The following is a 21912-nucleotide window of genomic DNA, read 5'->3' as shown; positions in this document are numbered from 1 at the left end:
GTCACAGACGAGGGCGGGAGAGTCAATATTGTATTTGGTATTTTCATGGGATTTGTTGACAAGAAACAAAAACACAGAATAACCCCCAGTGTTACGCTTTAAGATTACACAAAAATGGGGGAAGGCAAGTGTGACTGTGTTTATTTCACTGGATTAAAATTGTTCATGTTCAACCATTATTCATACAGTAATACAGCAAATGCACTGTTAAAAGATACAATAGAAAAGACATAAAATGACTAGAACAGTCATTAATAGAGCAGACTAACAGATGATTAACACCTCAGCTGCATGTTTCATGTTTAGGTGATTTCACAGATGATTCCTTCAGAGTGCTGGAATAAACTAAAGAAGGTCTGGTATGGGTTTCCTGAAACATTAGTCTGCCACTGGAGCGGCTGAAAAATGAGCCAGAGCAGTGAAGATGAGATATAAGATGGCAATTTCCCAACAAGGGAGTTGCAGATAAATAAATACCAGTGGTTATTACATCTCAGAGAGATGTAGTGTGGTTGTCTGTGCGATGTGGAAATCGCTCCTCCACCTCACCACATGTATTAAAGAAAAAAAGAAAAGAAAAGCAGGTGGTCTGAAAAAAAATATAATAAACACCTTTTCAAAATAAATTTCAATGTAGCGAAACAAGGTCTAACTACGCCTCAAAATCCTCAGGGGGGGGGAAAGAAAAGCTATTTCAAAAAACAGTCGCTGAAAATATAAGAAAACACTCCGACCATCTTCTGGCTCCAAATAAAGAGGCAGCGTCGAGCGAACTGCTAATGCACTGTGGTGATTTCACTCTTTTGATAAGACATTTACAAGTGAGCATTGGGCTGCAATTACCCAGGGATCTCAGGAGAGACGTCAGACACATCAATGACATGCACATCCTCAACAAAGCTCTCCAGCAGCGGCCCTCCGTGATTTTACATCTTTATTTGTCCAGTAAAGAAACACCCAAATGAAATGTTGAGCCATGGTAGCAGCTCAACTCCAGGGATTTTAATATCAGGCTGTCAGATATCCGGTCCAGACTGAAATATATCATAACTATCGGATGCACTGTAAAAAAATTATTCATGTGGTTCAACTTAAAAACTTAACTTCAATTGCTGTCTTAAAAATGTCAGTAAACTCGAGTTGAAGATGATCTTTGTTCAAACCAGGAAAGTGAACGTATACAAGTTGTTTAACTCTCATCAACGATGTTGCATCCATTCAAGAATCCCTGCTTTATCTTGTTAAAAAAACATTCACTTCCACACTGTTTCAACTCACTATTTCAAGTTAAGATAACTTCAACTGTCTTCATACCAATTGTCATTTCACGTTCAGTTTACTCATGTTTTTAAGGCAGCAATTGAATGTATATTTTCAAATTAAGTGGACTTATATTTTGACTGAATTCAGTTCTAATCTTCGTCATGTTTAACATTGTTTTCATTGTTATGAAAAGAAACAACCAGGACTTGCCTTCGCTTGTATTAAAGACACACAGCAAGTTTACGTCATGTCTGTTTTTCATCAAACAACAAAAAAGGAGAAAAATAGTTTGAAGTTGATTCCATTAAAATTCTGTATGACTGTATTTTTTTTACAGTGTGGGTTTCTGTGAACTCGCCATCACCAGGACATGTAAATGCCCAGGGGATGAATCTTGATTAATTCTGACATCACTGGGTCAAATATTTGCTTGTCTAAAACTTACTTCAGTTTATGAGCAAATACCTGCCAAACTAATGACTCTCCCATAAATATGTTGTGTCAATAAAACGGTTTTACCATTCTTCACATTTAATATTGCAACTGGAAGGCAGTCCCAACATGACACTGATTATACGCTGTCTGTGAGCTCAACTTGTGTCACTTTCATGTCAGTTCTGTAGATCTGTAGATCCCTCTTAGCGCTGGTGCTGAGAGCAAAACAAAGAGTCTCAACGTTTGTGTTGCAAACTGATCCTGCAGGATTCCTGCAGAGTCCAAGGACGCCAGGTTTCCTGTTTTTCTACGTTACAGAAATCAGGTTACTGTCAAAATATAAGAATAAGCAGATTTCCTGTGTGTGTATGTGAACGCCTACGCCTGCGGCATTCAATGCATAATGCAAACTACAGGCTGATAGAGGATGTCAGTCATCTCAGTGGGGCCCTGGATTGATTTACGCTAATTATCCTAATGTTCATAATAAGAAATAATGTGCTAATGATAGGTTGATATAAAAAATGCTACGCACTCCACCTCTAGCATCACAGCAGAGACTTGGAACAGATCGATGACAGGAAGCAGGTGTTTCACGGTCAGACACTGTGTCACCACACAAAGCATTAGAAATCTGCATGCTGTCAACACGTTCAGATAGTTTTAAATTAAAATCGATTTTAGCCTATTAGCTCAATACCTGAACGATAAACAAGATGGCTTGAAAGTAAAGCAGCCACACAGAGTCAGTTGTCAGGACAATTTCACACCCGACTTGTTCGGTAATTAATGGATAATAGAAGAGGCTGTTAAAGAGCAACATTCATCACTATATCCATAATTTCATTCTCTCGAGGTGGAGAAATAAGTCTTTTATTTCTGAGGTCACCATTATCTCCCTGCTCATCTCTCGCGCTCATATTTCATGTCTTTGTCCGCGGCGAGGAGAGCAGATCGCCGGCAGCAGATCTGGACAGTTGATGCTCTGTGTGTTTGCTCTTTTCCTCATCTCTCCTGACACTCGGCCATGAGGAATAACTTTCTCTCTGTTTGTCTTCATGTGCCGCATAATGTGTGTGGCGTATAGGGTCTATAGGCGCTGAACTGACATATTGTGACCAGGTGTGACAGAGAAAGGCCGTTCATCTGTCAGCGCGGAGGCTGGGCCGCGGGTCAGAGAGCAGCCACTGGGCAAATAAACGGCGTAATGTAATCCAGTCCAGGCCTCAAACAATGGGGCCCTCCATTCCTGAAGCTGGGTGTGCCTCCACCGCAGAGGGTGGCAAATATTTCAAGTATGAATTTAAGATTTTCCTGAAATCAAACCACATATTTGATTCTATTTAAACTTGGCAGTTTCACTCTGTAAAATAGCTTTTATTGGCAGTTCGTCACTCCCATCCTGGATTCAAAATGCCTTCACATACTGAGGAGGTTTCAGGAAATGATGCGCGCACGTGACCCAGCATCAGTGGTTGTAATTTAATCTCATTAATATCAGCCTCACTGTTGTTCACTGTTCAGGAGCTGCATCAGAGCGGCTCAGCTGAGCATCTCCTGCTGTGTGCAGCATGAATCAGACTGATGGTTGTAGTTCCTTCTTCTTTTGTTTTTGTTGTTGGTTTGATTCTGTCATCAAAAACACCAGTTGTTCTTCTGTTGTATTTAAGTACAAACTTTGATAACATTTTATTAAATTCAAATCCAGTATCCAGGAGGGCTTGAGCCAATATTTGATAATGTCGAATATCATGATATTTCCCAATATATGTGATATTTTTCATGATATTGAGACAGTTTGCGGTTCACCCTGCTGCTGAGTCTGATCCTCATTTCTCTGTTTTTCTCACTGTACATTTAAACTGGGTGGTTCCCAACCTGTGGGCGGCGACGGTATTACAAGTGGGCTGACAAATCATTTCAAAAACCAATTTTGGTGAAAAGATGTAACTATTAAAAAAAAAAAAGATAAATACACTGTTGCCCATAAAGTTGGAATAATTTTGTTTTCAGACACAGTCCTCTGTTTATTCCTATTTAAATGCATCAGTAATCACTTTTGACCAGGTGCAATGATTACATTATGTGTCCCAATTACCCAGGTGAAATGAAATAAATCACATTGTCACAATCATTTCATGGAAAGAGGTAAAAAATATTTTATTCCAACTTTATGAGCAACAGTGTATAAATAGAAATAAAGTTTTTAAATGTTTTAAAAAGAAACAAACCAAAGGAAAAAAACTGACTCTTGTAATGAAGTGTTACCTTAGAAATAAGAGAAGGAAATGGAAATGGAAATTCAAATCTTTTTAAATTCTTTATTGAATCTTATTATGTTTACTCCTCAACATCTACAAGTAACTAAAGGCTGAAATAACTCAGACCTCTAATCACCTTTTGTTTTGTAGCTTTAGCTTCACGTATTTCACAAGCTGCTTACTCCACACAACAAGATCCTGATTCACAACTATTGGATTCTTAAATCGACGGAGGTGATAAGTGAGAGCGTAGAGAAGAGTCGTCAGTCTGTCGGTCCCTGTTGAACTACCAAAACACAGCGTCTTGTGCAGGTCCGTGTGCTTCAGAGAGCATAACATTTTAGCAGTTATTAATTAATATTAATTAGCTGCAGATGATCCGATCTGCTGCCTGTGATGTCCGTCCTTTTAACCAGAGGCAGCAACAGTCCGCTAACGAGGTAAGGGCAGATAACAGATAAGGGGGGAGACGACCGGCTATCAGAACCCATCCCTAGTCGTCGCTGCTCAACAAGTGTTTGCTTTTGTATTAATCTCCACTTTCTGTTACCATAGTAACCATTGGTGTCACCAGAATAACCAGGAGTGAAATCTAAAGGATTACAATTTTAAGACACATAGACTAAATCATCAGTTTTTTCATATGATGACTAAACACATAATTATCACTTTTGAGTCTTTTGATGATCTGTTGATGTTTTTCACGGGCTTTCGCTCGCTCTGTATTTTCCCAGGCTGACAATAGCCAGCTTGAGAAATGAGTCACGGTGTATTCTGCTGTGCACAGGCAGAGAGGAAAGGTGCTTATTCTTCAGGGCTGAGTTGGTTTCACAAATGGAGGAATCCCTCCTCTCCTCCCTGCAAAGCTGCAGGAGTTTGAGAGAGGCACAGAAAATTGCACAGCAGTGGGATTTTATTTTCTCTTTCTCCAGGAAGTGATTGCTTACTGAATACCTGACTAGCTATAATCTTGGCTGGGGTTGGATGTTGAGCATCTGCTTACACTTGTTTTACGACCATACGCTTCAAATTTCTTTCCACAAACAGGCATTATTCTCATGATAAATGATTATTAAAAAGAATACCCTTCCCCATTCTTTTTTAACAACCTACATTTCACCCAGATTTCATTAATATCACCGCTTTTTAAAGCTGTGACTCAGACTACTCTCCCATCGTCTCTGCTCCATTATCCCACTCTCAGTGTGTGAATGTGGGATAATGGGATAGCTTCACACACACACACACACACCGGCCGAGGAGATTCAGAGGGAGGTGTAACATTTCATCTTGAGACCGTCCGTTCTATTCTCATTTTTTATTATATTAGAGTTAAAATACGTCTCCTACTCCACCATGCATCATCTTTCCTAATCTCCTACGGTCTGACCCATTTCTCAGCATGAGTGATAGAAAAGGAAAAAAACAGGAAAATGAGTCAGATTTACTGTTTTATCTCTTCAGATGATAAGAGCTCATGAGAACCATTATCTCATCAGCAGATGACATGATGTGGCCTCAGTTTTAAGGTGTGTTTTTAAACAAATAAACACATTTTCCTTACTTGACCACTTCAGCTACTGATGACAGTCGCCCTCATGTCCTTTCCGTTGCGTCTCTCTAATGGACATGTCAAAGCTAAAGCTAGAGGGAAAAGTTCCTGCTGTCATTTTCTTCCTCTTCACTTCCTCCGTCCTCTGCAGTGCCATTCACATCCCCGTGTCTGTCCATCTTACAGTCACTGATTTAAAAAATAAATAAATTGTAGACTGAGCTTTAAAGATGAGGCCGGCTCATTCAGTCACTGGACCAGGGTTACGTCCATTTTCCTTATCTGTCTCCCGCCACCTTTAGGAGGACGGCGAGGGCATGCTGACACAAACAACTCACCTCACAATCCCTCCAAAGACACACAACACACACATACACACACACACACGCACACACACACACACACACACACACATAAACACACATACCTCTTCATCTTGCAAAGGAGATGCATGCTGGAAACTCTTGTACTCTGTTGCCACACGCTGCAGTAATTACGTGAGGCTGGATTCATTATTGTATAATGGTTTAATGTCCCCCGGTACCTGCCACAGGATCCCACTCGCTCAGTGCTGCAAAGATTAAACTAGAGATTAAAGAGCTGCGTGAGGAATGACTCCAGTATTTTTCAAAAGGAAGACGTAAGGCCGTGTTTTCTGGGTGAATTACTCAGATATACGGGTTAGTGTTCTTGTTCATGGCTATTTAATGGCGTCAAGGTCAAAGCTGGAAGACTTTAGGTTTGTTTCAACAGCAGCTAATTGTAAGTCCTTGCTTCACATTCAACGACCGTCATATAACATGGAAACAACAATTATATATGGTATAACTTCAGCATAAAGACAGAAGGCGGATTAAGATCTGAAAGGAACTCTCAGTCGGGGATGCTAACTTCCCTATAAACATGTTTTTGGTATTTTCAGATCATCTTCCACACATTTTTTCTCAAGTTGAAATCTTTTCCTTTCAGATTGGACGCCCGACTTGTGACTCTTTGTATCCACTAGCGTCTTTGCATCTATGCTGCCTTGAGAAAATGTGTGTTCTGTCTCAATAGATCTTGGGAATCTGTGCCAGAAAAACACATCACGTCCCAGCTACAGAGGTCAACGCGCATGTGTCCCACAGTGTCTAAACACGGGACCTCGACTACATGATACTTCTTTCTCCATGAATATTTGGAGAGAATATTTTCTAGCAAGTATTGACTTTGCATTCTTGGATTCGTTGTTCACCTTGGGACTCCATTCAAAACTGTTACTGGCTGTTCTTTTGTCCTCTGTAATCCGTTGACAAAATTTCTAAAGAACTGATATAAAAAACAGAAAACACAAAGGAAGAACAAGGACAGGCGGTAGATAAACATCTCAGCAGTTTACTCGCCAGCTGAGAACACATCACATGGTCACAGTTGGCCAGCAGCAGCAGCGAATGGGGAAAAACGAATGAGAGCCAAAGATTCACTTAAAGAAAGACCCATCACACCCAAACGACACTCTGTTTTTACAGCCCCAGAACTGATCATGCAAAATCAAACACAGGAGCAATTTGAAACTGTAATGATGCTTGTTCGTCTCATCTTCTTGAGAGGTTTGCTCCACAAGGACACAAACTTTAACTGAGGACTCTTGAATTTAATTACCACCAACTGGCCTCAGTTTTAAAAGTCTCGTTGATGCGGACGTCCGATCATGCCGGTGTCATGATGTCTCACTCTCCAAGTGTGCGACACCTCTCCGGAGAGGTGCAGCACCCGCAGGCAGATGTTCGTCATTAATAATTATTACCCATCAGCCCGACATGCGAGAGCCGAGGATACTCGAGCCCGCCTCTCTCTCAGCTCCTTGTCTACCAGTGACTTCAGTGGATGAGGGAGCAGCTGAAGTTTTAACATCCACTTTACACTGGAGTCCTGCTGCAGTGAAACGGACTCTACACCGTAGACTCTGCCTTTACGGCGGCGCTGGTGGTGAGAGATAATGCAGACGCACTAATTGAGTGTTTTGGAAGAAGCCCAGAAGGCTAATGGAAGTTTTGGGGTAATAAGGCGGTGAATTGAACAGGCTGCTCTTACTTCTCATCTCACTGTTTCCAGAAAAAAAAAAAAGAGAGAGAGAGAGAGAGACAGGGCAACTGTTTGGAGACAAATACCGGCAGCTGTTTGCAGCAGCGCTTTGATGAAAGGGGACTTCACAGAGGGGCCTGAAAGCTGTTGGAATTGTGACTGAACTTCTGTCATCAAGAGCCGTATCCTCCTTCAAGTCCTCAGGCAGTCGGTTTATCATTGAGTCATGATTCATTTACTGTAAGAAGGCTTTTTATTTAGCCAACCCTTAATGAGCTGGAGCGTCATCACAAGGTTATATTAAGACGTTAATTGGGGTGTGATAAATATCAGTTTTTGAGTAACGGAGCTGCTTGAATGAAAGCACGTGGATATGTAAAGTTCAGGTATGAAAAAATACTTAAGCGTTAAATATATAAATTTAATATAATACATTTATGAAAACCTCTTCAGCAAACTACCTGCCATCATCTCTCATCTCAGCTTTTTGCTTTTATTGTTATTCAGACCCATAAACGTTATGCTAACTGTACGTTACAGTGTCTATAATGCACTTGTAGGAGAACAGAAGGATTGCCGTGAAGTTTGCCGCCGACTGTCGAATGTTAGCATGCTAATGTGGCAAGGTAAATCAGCATTGCCATCGAAGCAGCTCTGTGCCAGAGTACGGCCTCGCAGAGCTGCTGGCGTCGTCGTAGACTTGTTAAAGTTGCCTCATCGCAGTTGTTGTTTCTTTTTCTGTGCCTACACTTTTCTCTGCTGTACACGAGTACCATGCAGAGCACACAAGTACACTGATATTTCTTCACAACATGTACTTTTCATTTGGTTTGATTTGTTTTTTTTGGGTTTTTTTTTTGTAATTAGAGGGTCTAGTCACCCCCGGCCTTCCTGTAACTGTGACACATATCAAAAGAAATGGAAGAGAAATAAGCTCTCAACTGAAATGTGAATGCTGCAGTCCTATTTAAGTACATTTGACACAGCGGATAATCAAGACCACACATAGTAAGGTTATTTATTATACACTGCAGCAGTCTGCAGTAGCGCTTCTGCAGATCTTCACAGAAGAGCCATTAAAGTCCCTAAAAGAGCCATTAAACTGAATAAAGTGGCATCCATTTAGAAGTCCCCTCCTGTGAGTTGCAGGAAAGATGATGACAATACGACGAGAGAGATAGTGTGTGTAATCTCCTGCTCCATTTCCACCACAGACTGGAAATATTTGGAAAAACTCAAATAAAATGATGAGCGAAAATGAAGCTACGGTTCAGAAACCTCTTCAGAGTGAGAGAAGTCATTATCAAGAAGGCCCTTGTATTGTTTCCCCTGGTTTTCATAATAGTTGTTAATGAAGAGACTTATTCCAGGGGATCGCTGGGACTTTTACAAATGAGCCATCGCATCTTTCTTTCAGTGCACTGGGCTTTTTTCTGCTGTTGTTTCATCGTAGTCATCAGTCCAGCAAAGTACAGCTGCACCAGACAGCTGTGGGACATCCTAATGTCCAAAAACTAGCAGCAGTGATATTCTCTGCTGTACCAGTAGTATCAATAATATTTTGCAGCATCATGGGATCCTCATCCGTCAGTGGACGACTGGGAGTAAAAAAGAAAAGAAATGAGCCTGGACATACATTATGACCCGGATTGGCCCTGATATTCTATTCAATAATAAATAGATCCCAGAAGAAGAAAATGGGGATCTTGTTCACTAGATCTAAACTCTCTATAACACATGTAATCTGTTCAGAAATGGGATACGATCATTTATAATTCAAAACCAAATATTTCAGTGAATTATTCTGTACCCCATCGTCACTGGATCCTGGGGGTGAGACAGATGGTGTCGCGCTGCTGTTGCCTTCAAGTGTTCCTCTTTCAGTCCCTGCCTCCAGATACACAGTATTTTGTGATGCAGTGGCTGGATAAACACTGTACAGTAGCTAAGTTTTTTTACCAAAGTTACAGTATCAGCATAAGAAACATTTAAAGCTGCACTGCTCGATTTTGGCCACTAGGGGGGAAGAAGGACTCCAAAGCAAGCTGAGAGACGCACCCTGTTACAGTGAGTGATGCCGTGAGTCTGTGGAAGTGTCGACAAGCTTCACGGAAACACTGGCCAACATCATCATCCCTACGATGACTGCGAAGTTATATCTGGACCTGAAACCTCGTGCTGCTGTGGGTTTAGCAAATCCTCTTTAGGGTGAATTTCACTGCACACATATACATTAGTATCTTACATATAAACCCTTATTCCTTGAATCTTTTTTATCACAAATGAATTATTCACTCGCCCTTTAGCTCTGTTTTGGGCTCCACAAACTTTGACAAAAAAATATCTGGCTCTTCAGCAGCTACATTTCATAAGTTTCATGCAAACTNCGAATTTCACTGCACACATATATATTAGTATCTTACATATAAATCCTTATCCCTTGAGTCTTTTTTATCACAAGTGAATTATTCACTCGGCTCTTCAGCAGCTACATTTCATAAGTTTCATGCAAACTCTCTATGGAATCACAATGAGCGACCAATATAAAAACACTGATTACTGGAACCTTTGCATTGTGAATTATTTGTGCACAGACTGTCAAATAGTGGGATTTTGACGTAATGGGTGAAAAATATCTTTTATTATATCTTTGCTATATTTAAACTTACTGCCTCGGCCGTTCGTGTGAGCGTACCACCATGTGAGTAGTGTCTGATATTTTGAGCAGCCCAGGGCAGCTTAATAGCTGGAACATCACTCGTGCTGCTCTGATGTCTGGTGCTTCAAAATGAATGAATCATCGTGTAGCACTTTATTTGTTCTCGCTTTTTTTTTTGGCCCCACCTTTTGCAGTCGGCGTCCTGCTGCTTTTTCCATGTTCCTGTTTATCCAGAACACAAACAGCGAGTTACAGTACCGACAAGTTCAGTGTGTAAAAAGACAAGGATGGATTAGCATTTCCCTCACGACCATCCCTCCCTCTCTCCCCTCTGGAGCCTGTTTCCTCCCAGAGAAGACAAGAAAATAAAACACAGTTATATTTATGCTGTTTTTGTTTCATTCCTGTTTGGCTCACAGGTCGACCAGCCCAGCAGATAAACTCCCGCTACTCCAGATGGTCACTCGGCCTCTGATTGCGTCAGAGCCAGGTTACTATGAAAGTGTGATTCTGGATTATAAAACCTCCAAGCTGAGAGCACTCATATGTTTAAAAGGTAGCTGCTGTTCTGTATCTGTCACCGGATCCCCTGTCTATTCAAACACAGGCGCTTATCACTGACCTTCCCCCACATGCCCAATATTAAACGTGTCTGCTGGTGATTAATTTCCACTTGAGCAGTGCTGGTAAAAGTGTCTACCAGTTCTGTGTTGATGATGACATGTCCTGTAATTGACTGTGATTAATAGTTGCCATGGAATTGCTAATGCGCCCCAAAGGCAGAGCTGTGAGTCGGTCATATTACCAAGTGATGATTAAATGTCCTCAGTTCGGCCCCCGGGGAGCTATAGGCCATGACAGCGTGTCAGAGGACGGCGGAGGAATCTTCCATCTCCATTCCTCCACACAAAAGTTTTCTCACTGTGATTATCTCAGGTCACATTTGATAAGAAGTTGGTTTCCCTCACTTTGTCTGGCTGGATTTCAGACTCGTTGGCTGATGTTATACTTATCGTCTATTGCTTGCTTTAATGAGGTGTGCTGCGTTAAAAACAATATGTGTCAGAGTTTCATTTTCATTTAAATCCTTAAATTTAAACACCACAAAGGATTGAAGTTGGTCATCACACAAACTTACATGTGTTCAATTTAACACTGTTAGTTCAGTTTACTGATTTAACAGGGACAATGCAATTTAACATGGTTCTAATACAAAGCATGAAACAGACGTGTTGCACAGAAAGTTTATAGCTATTGGTAATTTTCAACTTAAGATAATCATTTTCTTTTATGTACATAAGAGGAAACACTCCTCAGAGTGATTTTGCATCCTTATTTTTTATGTAATCAATAAAAATATCAATAATAATCAATAAATGTATAATAATTGTGTGGAATGTGAGAGGGGTCGCTCATATTGAACTGTTGATCTGCAGTTTCAATGAGCCTGATGAAGCATTTTAGTGTCTTTAAGCCTTTTGTTTTCACTCACAACTTTACTGTTGTGATTCATTCTCACCGGTCTCATAATGTAATATGTTATAATGTTATATGACGTCATGTTTACACGATGTAGGAATTAAATTTAACACCAACATCCAAGTTTCATGTGGATAAAATCAAAACAGTTTGATTCAAAGATGGAGACCGCACTCGGAGGATTATGTCCAGATGCAAAAGAAACATGATGTAACATTAAATTATGCTTTTCCCAACTACTGTTGAAAGATAAAATGATACCAAACTCAGCCATGCATCTTCATCTCCATCTCATTTTCATTAAAAGCTTTGCTCTTTTGATGGATTCATGCTTTCGCCTCACAGAAGGGCCTCCGTGCTGAGCAGCTGCTGGAGATGAGTGTCCTGAACTTGCACCCTGAATCCTATCAGGACTCCAATTAATAATTTCCACCATATCCTCCCTGATTCTGCACCAACTGGAGGGAGGGGTGGCGGGGGGGGGACAACAAATCTTATCAAAAAGAAAAGATACAAAGGAATCAAAAAAAAAAAAAAACAGCCACACATGAGATGCAAAATATGAAATTTCTAGATCAGTGATGCGGGCAGATTCACACAGTGTTGACAAAACTGGTAAATTATTTGATATCAATGGAGGAGTAAAAGAAAATTCGTGCAAATAAGAGTGAGTAACCTTGACATCACCTCCATCCCACACATGCACTGAGAGGAGTGTGTGTTGTGGGCTGATGGAGGAGTGCATAATTTACTAATGACACAGTACATGACTCCTGGGTATTGAAGAATTCAAACTTTGTAAAAATAAATGTGCATAATTTCCCCATAACAACAAGACAAGACCTATTAAACCACTACTGATGTTAGTCGGGTTACTAGGGTCTTAGTTTGTACAAACATATTCACATTAATAACTTATTAGTAGAGAGAGAAAGACAACAGCCAAAGTAAATACGCTCATATAAAATATATTCTGAGAAAACAAAATTGCTGAAATGAAATCTGAATGTTGTTAATCTGCTCCTCATATACTGTAGCCACTTTCAAATATGTAATACTTTACGAGGCATATTATTAGACTCATAATTAGTTGTAATAATCCTGTTTGGGTTTGTGCTTTTACACTGTATTGCAAGACAAACGTAGTAACTCAAACCACATTCCCTGTGGCATCCCATTATGAGAACATGATTACACTGTGTTTACTTGTAGCTGTTGAAGAGAAGATATTTACGGATTAAAATAAATACATGGTGTGAAATGAAGTATGTTATAAAACCTTAACCTGGCCCTGTATGCTTTCACCAGGTGGAGAAAATAACCATTGAAGTTGACTTTAAATAGCTGCAGCTAATGAGGTGTTAACATCTGAACAGTGCACTTCAGGTGAATATACTAAAGTCTGTATACTTCAGTGCCAGGAGGCTGCCTTTGGTTTGTAATGATGAAGCCTTGCTGCACTGCCTGCTGCCTTTGACATTATGTTTTTGTGGAGTCACAGTAGTGATTTGTGGAGATTATTACTGACAGGAAAACATCGAACCCCAAAATTAGATCACATTAGTTCTTACGCGTTGATTGTAATGTATCAGTCGACAAAGACAAGTGATTATTGGTTTTGTCGTCGCTGTAAGACATTTCATAATGCAGGTGCAGCGTTGCGGTCCAGACTGAAATATCTTAACTACTGTTGGAGGATTGCCATGAAACTTTGGTCAGACATTTTATGGCCTGCGGGGGATGAATGCTACTGACTCAGGTCATCCCCAGACCTTTCATCTAGCGCCACTAATTGGAATATATACCAATTATTTGGTATTGATATCCTCGGTGTTTGGTCAATGTTTGTGGTTTTGAGTGAAATATCTCAGCAAATATGAGATGGATTGCCATGAAGTTTGCTACCGCTGTTCATGCCCCGCCCTCAGGATAAACTGTAATAACTTTCTTGACCCCTTTACTTATTAGGTGACAATAATTTATTATGTGAAAACTTTGCAACACAAAACTTACCTTACTTCTTATGCATTGACTGTAATGTACCAGTAGATGAAGACAAGGTAAGTATAGGTTTTGTAGCTGCTGTGTTTTGAAGTGTTGACATTTCATTATATCAGGGAGTTTTTTTTTTTTCTCTATGCGGTTTCACCATTTTTTCTCTGGGAATAGGGAACAAAGTTTTGTTCTGTAATGAGTCCTTCCAAGTGGGAAGGACTTGGCTTGGAGAAAGGAAGACACGAAGCTGTCCCCTATGATTAATTCAAATGAGATGAAGCATGAACCCCATAGGAGTGTTGCTTAGATAATTACAGCAAAGGAGACGGGAGCAAATGTTGTCCTGCTGACGAAACCAAAGTCACAAGAACAATTAATGAAGGCAAAGAAAGCTCAATGATCAACCGCGGTGCTGGCTTTAGCTCAGAGGGACAGCGGTGGTTTAACCGTTTGCTTGGTGGCTGCCTCTAAAGTTTGTTGTGGTAAAACAAATAAATAAATAAATGTGGGCCATTATTTATGGACGTCATGCGATTATAGAATTCTGTTTCTGCTCAGCAGCTCTGCAAACCCCAGGGGAGCGTTGTCAGTTCTCGTACTTGTGCTCTGTCGTCTCTTTTATCGGTTGCAAACCCCCCTCGCTGAGTGTTTCTTAATGTAAATGCATATTTCAGTCCCTTTTTTTTTTTTTTTTTTAGTTTTGTCTCCTTAATCTTTATTAATGTCTCACTCTTCCTCTTAACATTCAGGCCAGTAGCACACTGCATAAGCACACACTGAGTAGCACGGGGACTTCCTGAGTATCTGGAGTGGAAAAGGTTTTCTATGCTCAGTTTATTTCACCTGCTTGAGGTTTCAAGCTAAATGCTACTGAGCACCAGACATGCATAGCAAACAGAGTGTGCAAGCTGCAGAGTGTAGCACAGTCTTGAATCATATGTATACGAGCACCTCTGTAGAGCGACAAGTAATGATTGCTGTATTTAATGATTTCTATATTGATTTTTTTATAAAGTTAGAAATTAATGAAAATGCACGTTTCCTAGAGCCCAAGGTTGTGTGTGGTCAGCAGTTCAAACCCTGAAGGTATATAATCTACAACTGTATTAACCACAGAAAATCAATAAATCTCCACATTTGAGAAGTTGGACCAAGGCAGTGTTTGGCATTGTTGTTGCTAAATGACTTACATGATTTACAAATTATCAAAACTTTTAATTAATTTTGACAAGTAAGCGTTTTCTTGTACTTGTGGTTGTAGAAAGAAACACACTGTATAAATCCAACAGATTACACAACAAAATACATCTGTACTTCTGTATCTGCGAATTAATAGTAATGGTCCGGTTTGGTTCAGTTAAGGCACAAACACGACTTGGTTAAAGGAGCTATTTGTAAGTTTTGCTATTGCAACATAGCTAACGTTAGCATTAGCAGCTGTTTACTTACCAGTCTAGAAGAAACGTTGTGAGTTCAGCATTAAAAATGTCATTCCTTTTACTCACCAACAGCTGTCTCCAGTGGTGGAAAGCAACAGCAATGTTAAGTCTAGTCTCTATCACGTCTTCTCTTCTGCTGAAGTTAGCACGCTAACCAGCTAGCCCTCGTCACTGTAGCCTCCAATCCGCCCTGAAGACACGGCACTGCTCAGAGGACGTATTATAACCTCTTGTCTTGTAAACGCAACAATGGTTGAAGCTCAAGTAGCTCTTACAAATAGCCTTTTTAAGGTTGGGAAGCAATTTAATTTAATTTTAATTTAATTTAATTGTTATAACAGTTAAAAAAAAAAAAAAACAATGTTGACTGTCAGTAGGAAACAGGAAACTCCAGTTGCAGACTTTTATCACATGTTACACAAACCTTAAACAAACTGGTGTTTCAGCTGGATTTATAGTTGTGCACAGAGATACCACGTGCTGACCTTAAGATCTTGAACCTGTTCACCACGGCTGCTTGAGTTTCTAACGCCGGTGGAGACTGTCGATAGTGACAACGGCGTTACTCAGTAGTGTTTTCCTTTTCAGTAACACACACTCAACAAAGCCATTCTTCTGCTCACTGCACTTGATCACAGTAAATAACAAAGGTAAACACAGAGCTTGAATGGCATTAGTCTCCTCTTCAGGTTTAAGACAAGGCGAAATAGGAATTAGTTGTAGCAAATGCGTCACTGTATTTTGCAAAGTAAATGAAAGAATGTAAACACAGTCTAGTGTGTTGAATATAATTAAAGCACAAGAAACACACACACACACACCGTACATCTGTCTGTTGCTGTCAGAGGGTGAAATCCAACGCTGAACCAAATCTGCACTGTAGATATTTAATGGCAGGACTCCAGTTAACCATTTGTGTGAAGTATAAATCCATGGTACACTAATCATGATTTCTGCATCTGACTCCTTGAACTTAGTGACCATTTATAATCATGTTAGTTTAACATGGCGCACCAGGACAGAGGTTGCCTGATCCCGTCATGTGTCTTCAATTACTTCAACACAGTCGTGGAAACGGGGCTTGATTTGCTTAATTATATATTGATGTGTTTAATTCTTTCTCAGTAAGTGTCTATGAGGCTCCCTGGAGCCGGAGTGCAAACTGTGCCGAGAGCAGCGTGCTCTGTTTACGTCTGACTGCCTGTGAACTCTGTCAGGGGTCTTTAGTCTGACAGATGGAGAACCCTGGGCTTAGACTCACCGTGTCATTCTGTCTAAGGAATGAGGTTTCAAGACGGGCCAACTTGACTCACACTGGGTATTTTTGGAACAAACAATCAAACAAGATCAGGGAGAGAATCTGTGTGTGTGTGTGTGTGTGTGCGTGTGTGTGTGTGTGTGTGTGTGTGTGTGTGTGTGTGTGTGTGTGTGTGTGTCGCGCTGCAGCTCACAGCTTCATATTTTCACTAACACACACACACACACACACAGGCGGTGGTATAGTCTGTTTCCCATGCGTCAGACTCTGTGTCCACGTCCGTCTACAAACCCCCAGCGTTCCAGTAAACCAAGTAAATAATTAGATCAATAAGGGGTATTAATTTTTTCAGAGGAATCCACCCTGCAGGCTCACACTGCAGTATTTTCCCCTCTCAGAGCAACATCGTTATTCTTAAACACATCACTAATGACCCGATCGATAAGCTGCCGTGAAGCTGCCAAAATCCTAAATCAGAGAATTATGACTTTCCCAACGTCAGCGCTGAATATCTGCCTGTGTTGTAGAGACGTATTGAATTTTAGAAGTTGAAATTCAAACCTCCTCCGGAGTGCAAAAACTATTAGAATTGTAAAAATTGCTTCAGACTTTCATTTTTCTGCTGTTCTTGCTGTGACAAGATGCAGCTTTGAATAGTTTCATAGTAAGAGCAGTGAACCACATTTATCAAGGAAGAAGCAGAAAATGTTGCTGAGAAAAAAAGGTTGACTTTATCTCTGTGGCTTGTGTAGTTTTCACAGAAAACTGTACAGTTTGTGTGTGTGTGTGTGCGTGTGTGTGTGTGTGTGTGTTATTGTAGCTGTTAGTACTACATTTCTAAACCTGACCGTTCCAGAGGCAAAAACCAAGTCTTTGTAAAAAGATTTTTATCCCTACAAATTGATTAGAGGACAATTCTCCTACAGTAACAGTTATCATGGCAGGAAGCTCACAAGGTTTAAAATGCTTTCCACATTCATTTGACATTTAACACACACACACACTGACACAGATATTGTAGTTTCACTTTGACTTAGTAGTTGGTCGCGTAAGAAAATGGAAGAGACAAAAACGAGAGAAAAATAAGAGCTAAAGATAAAAGTGACGACAGAATAAGCTCACACTTCTATATGATTTAATTTCAAGGCAGCAATTTCCCACTCAGCAAGGAGTGTGTGGGCATATGTGTATGACTAAATGTACGATGAATCAGAGGGTGTGTGAATGAAGGAGTGCGTCTCTACATCATCATAAAAGTGCTGTGAGTACTCATGTGTCAAATGAATGGTGTAGGAAATGGATCTGAGCTTTGAGAGTAATGCGTAGGACTTTGTTATTAAGACTAGCATTTCATGTGTAATGAATTTCTCCTTGTGTCACTCTGTATGAGTAGCATATCATGTGCTGTTCTCATATGTAAAAAAATAAATAAATATCTTCCAGGTGATTTGGTGTCCAGGGCCATGCACCACCTGCAGCCGCTGCACATCAAAAACCCTAGCAACGGGACTCCGGTCCACCAGAAGACCAACGCCACCACCACCACCACCACCACCACGGTGCACTGGGAGCCCGAGGCCCTCTACACCCTGTGTTACTTCATGCACTGCCCACAGATGGAATGGGAGAACCCAAACGTTGAGCCGTCCAAAGTCACCTTACAGACTGAGAGGTGAGTCCGACAGTAACCCAGGAAGTGATGACGCTTGTTTTTACATCTGATTATTTTGTTTCCTTCAGTCATACTTAAGAGTTTTTCTCCTAGAGACAATCTGTCACCAATAAGAGCGAAAACTATGGTGTCCCTGATGGTTCAACACAGTGTAAAAGCCACAACACAAATACAAAAGCAACTACACAAAGGCAAAAGTCACAACACAAATATAAAAACCACAACATACAACGTACAAAAGCAGCAACACCAGTGCAAAAGCCACTTTTGCACAGGTGTTGCTGCTTTTGCATTTGTATTGTGGCTTTTGCATTTGTATTGTTGCTTTTGCATTTATGTTTTGCTTTTGCATTTGTGCTGTGACTTTTATAAAAGTGTTGTTGCTTTTACATTTGTATTGTGGCTTTTGCATTTGTGTTGCTGCTTTTGTATTTGTGCTGTGGCCGTTGCACTGTGTTGACCTGCCTGGTAAAAAGCTGAGAGAAAGTAGTTTAGTGAAGGACATTAGTTGAATCTGGAGCCCAGCGATGAAGCCGGTGAGGGATTGTACCCGTTTGCATCACTTCTTCTCACAGAGCTGCTCAGAAATAATCTTGATGGTCAAGTTCAAACTCAGAAGGTGGAAAGAAAATTCAGTAGTGGGACATGACTGTGAATGGAGGCTCCTGCGTGAGATGGTCTGGCCTTGAGGAGACCAACACTATTAATGCATTCAGCAAATTAATCTGACAAGTCAATAAATGTCAGATTTATCTCCAGAAATTTACCTTCCAACAGCTGATGAGGTGCAGATACAAGTGGTGTGTATAAGTTCCACAGAGCTCACGAGAAGAATCTGGGCCTTTTATTTCTGGTTTTCATTATTTCCATTTATTTAGCAGGGAGTGGTACAATAATCTGAACAATATGACAAAGTAACATGATATTACATGAATTATATATGGTTGTAAATAATAAAAATCAGTCAAAAGAAAACTGCATTTTTTGAAGGTTTTGAACTGGAACAGGCTCTGGTGTCCGCTCATAATGTATTCATCTTGAAATTCAGACTTTGGAGGGCGTCCCTGAACTAGTACAAAGGAAATGAGCCAAAAAAAAAAAAAAAAAAACTTCTTGACAAGAGCTCCTTCTTCACCATTCACTTTAGTCAATTAGCGAGTTTGCACTCAATGATATGCGGCCCTCTGCCTCCACTTATCAAGCTATAAATCAAGAAGTAAGATGATTTCTGTGTCTGACAAATGTTTGTGTAAGTTAAAATCCAATCTCCCAAAATGTCCATCGCCCACATTTCTGGCACTCCTCACACACCGTAAAAGCGCTACGTCGAGCCGGCACGACTTCCAAACGCTCTCCATCTTGATATGCAGACACATACATCCTCTCAGACTGCAGCTGTCAGTTCGTGGGCACGCTACAGCGAGAATATTTTGTAAGTGTTGTTAAAGGTTTGTACAGACATTCCTACTTTTCTTGCACGAGTTTTTCGCCCCACAAGCGATCCGGTAAGATGCTGCGTGGGCTGGTCATCGCTGACACCTCCCCAGGCGTTTAGCAGATTGATGGGAACCAGAGGGACTTCACTCGGATGGACGGATGGACAGATATTCCAACATCTTTCCTCCGCTCTTAAAAGATAAAACTCCATCTTGACCACCCTGGGGAGCAAGAGGAATGTCAGGCGGAGTGACATGTCAGCAGGCTCTCGGGCCCCCGCAGAGAAAATTCTCTATTTAGTATTCTGCTGAAAGGTTGAAGACGAGTGGAAAAGGGCCTGAATAACACAGTGGGATAAGAGGGAGACAGACTATGAGTAAATGAGGTAAAGTAATCTTTTGGGGTTGTTTTGCGAAGCTTCAGATAAGCCTCTGTTAGGTGAAAACTTATTGAAGGGAAGTAAATTGCCGAAATGACTTTTACATCTGAGTTTTGAATGTCAACATGAAGTTAAATTACCCAGAGAAGAAGAAAACCAGTTAATCACTGAAGTCTGTAAGAAATATGAAGACTACTATATTCAGCATTCGGTCCCAGACGTTGACTCGAAAGGAGGAATTGTTACGCCGGCAGGTCTCTGGGTGTTGGTTGTCGCTGCGGGCCTGCCGTCTGCATCGATGGACAACATCACCCTCAGTGTTTTCATTCAGGAACGTGGGGCGCCATCTTTTTCAAACCTCCACTGTAAATATGCCTTTCAGGAAGCAGACAGTTAAAGCACAAGCTCTGGGAAAAGGGAGGACAGTCCAGGAGTTCAAATTCCCTGGCAGACTGTAGGTGTAAAGACAAAGATAGCTCTGCTCGTGGCATGAGCAACTGATGCACACAAAATGTAGACTTGTCAAACACAGAGCGTCGATATCTAAAAGCTGCTGCTCTGATTAAACATGCGCTCGCAGCAAATTTACAGAAGGACCAGGCAGCTGCATACACAGTAAACATAACGGTCCCTAATGGTCTCTCTCAGTTGGGTTCTGCCACCACCACCACCCCCCACCCCCGTCTCTGCCCCTCCAGAGTCTGGTGCATCCTGAGGTTTTTCTTTGCCACTGTCACCAAGTGTAATATCGTAAAGAATACAGTCTAGACCTGCTCTATATGAAAAATGCCCTGAGATAACCTCTCTTATGATTTGACTTTTGACTTGACTTCTGTTTGAAATAATTTTTTGAGAAATTATCTTTGCCGGCGGGTCGTGAGGGAGAGGAAGCTCTGCAGGGGATCGTTACTGATGGATTTGTAATATAATTATCCGACTATAACGTGAAATTAGCCCATTTAATTTAATGTTTTAAAGTTTTCTAATGTGCATCCGAGGCTACTTCATGGTTTCAAAGGAAAATAGCTTTATTATCATCTCAATTGGGATCGCCTGAGTCAGAATAACCCGTAACTCTACCATTATGTTTCTTGAAGAATAAGTACAAATGTTGTATGTGAATCACTGAGTTCATAAAAAGGCTGTATTCACTAACTGCAAATGAGGGGGAAAAAAATAAGTTTCATATCTGCCTAATGAGAACCTCCTGAAAAGAGTTTTTGAAGCGAGTCCTTTCTGCCAACGACCTGCTTTAAGGGACCGACGCTGCAAAAAGCTCATGTTGGACGTGTCCCAAGGTTGTTCTGTTTGTCATTAGTTCACTAATGTGGAGTAGAGAAAGAGCCGTGTCTATGAGCCTGAGAGGATAATTATTATGAACGAGCAGGATTTACTGAGGGCACACTGCCAGCGGACGGACTCATGAAAATCATTCACATCTACGAACTTTATCCCGTCCAGGAGAACAATGTGTGTCGTGCCTGTTTCTGTGCGTCCGGAAACGTTTCACAGTGAAGAATCCAGAACTTAATGAAGCAGTTAATCGATAGAGGAAATAAATCGATTATCGATGATTGTTTTCATTTGTAAACATAAAGAAGTAGGTGACTCATGCTGCGTTCACGTCGAATGTAAATTACTGTAAAACATAGTGACGTGAAAAATGTCTTTGCTCAGTCTCATTTTCATGCAATATTAAAGTTTTCATTAGGTTTTTATTTATATATGTGGCGAGTTGTGGACATAACACACACAACAAGATGACATCACAAAAATCAAATTAAAGAATAAACAATACCACAATAAATAAAATTTTGTGGGATCCTTTTAGTATTTCCAATAAGTAGATTGACAGTAGCAGAGAGTAAATGACAGTTGGCGCATATTTAAAATGTTTTATCTTCCCATCCTTCGTTAGTGCAAATTTTTTTTTCCATTTCTTATTGTGTTGTGTTACTTTATGGTTTGTCGTAATTATTTCTTCTAAAAGAAATTGGCTTTGTGATTTTGTTTTATTAA

General features: G+C 40.6%; 1 protein-coding gene across 1 annotated transcript in view; it reads left to right on the top strand.

Moving 5' to 3' along the window:
• The window catches only part of LOC111224825 (ankyrin repeat and BTB/POZ domain-containing protein BTBD11-A), a 163114-nt gene that overhangs the window by 117754 nt on the left and 23448 nt on the right, over positions 1–21912 (top strand). The window contains exon 3 of the mRNA XM_022749488.1: positions 17849–18077. Within this exon, the coding sequence (XP_022605209.1) occupies positions 17849–18077 (229 nt within the window). The remainder of the gene's footprint in view (positions 1–17848; positions 18078–21912) is intronic.

The sequence above is a fragment of the Seriola dumerili genome, unplaced genomic scaffold (assembly GCF_002260705.1).
Source record: "Seriola dumerili isolate Sdu_G_001 unplaced genomic scaffold, Sdu_1.0 BDQW01000138.1, whole genome shotgun sequence".
Classification (NCBI taxonomy): Eukaryota; Metazoa; Chordata; class Actinopteri; order Carangiformes; family Carangidae; genus Seriola; species Seriola dumerili.
This window is presented reverse-complemented; position numbering and strand designations above follow the sequence as displayed.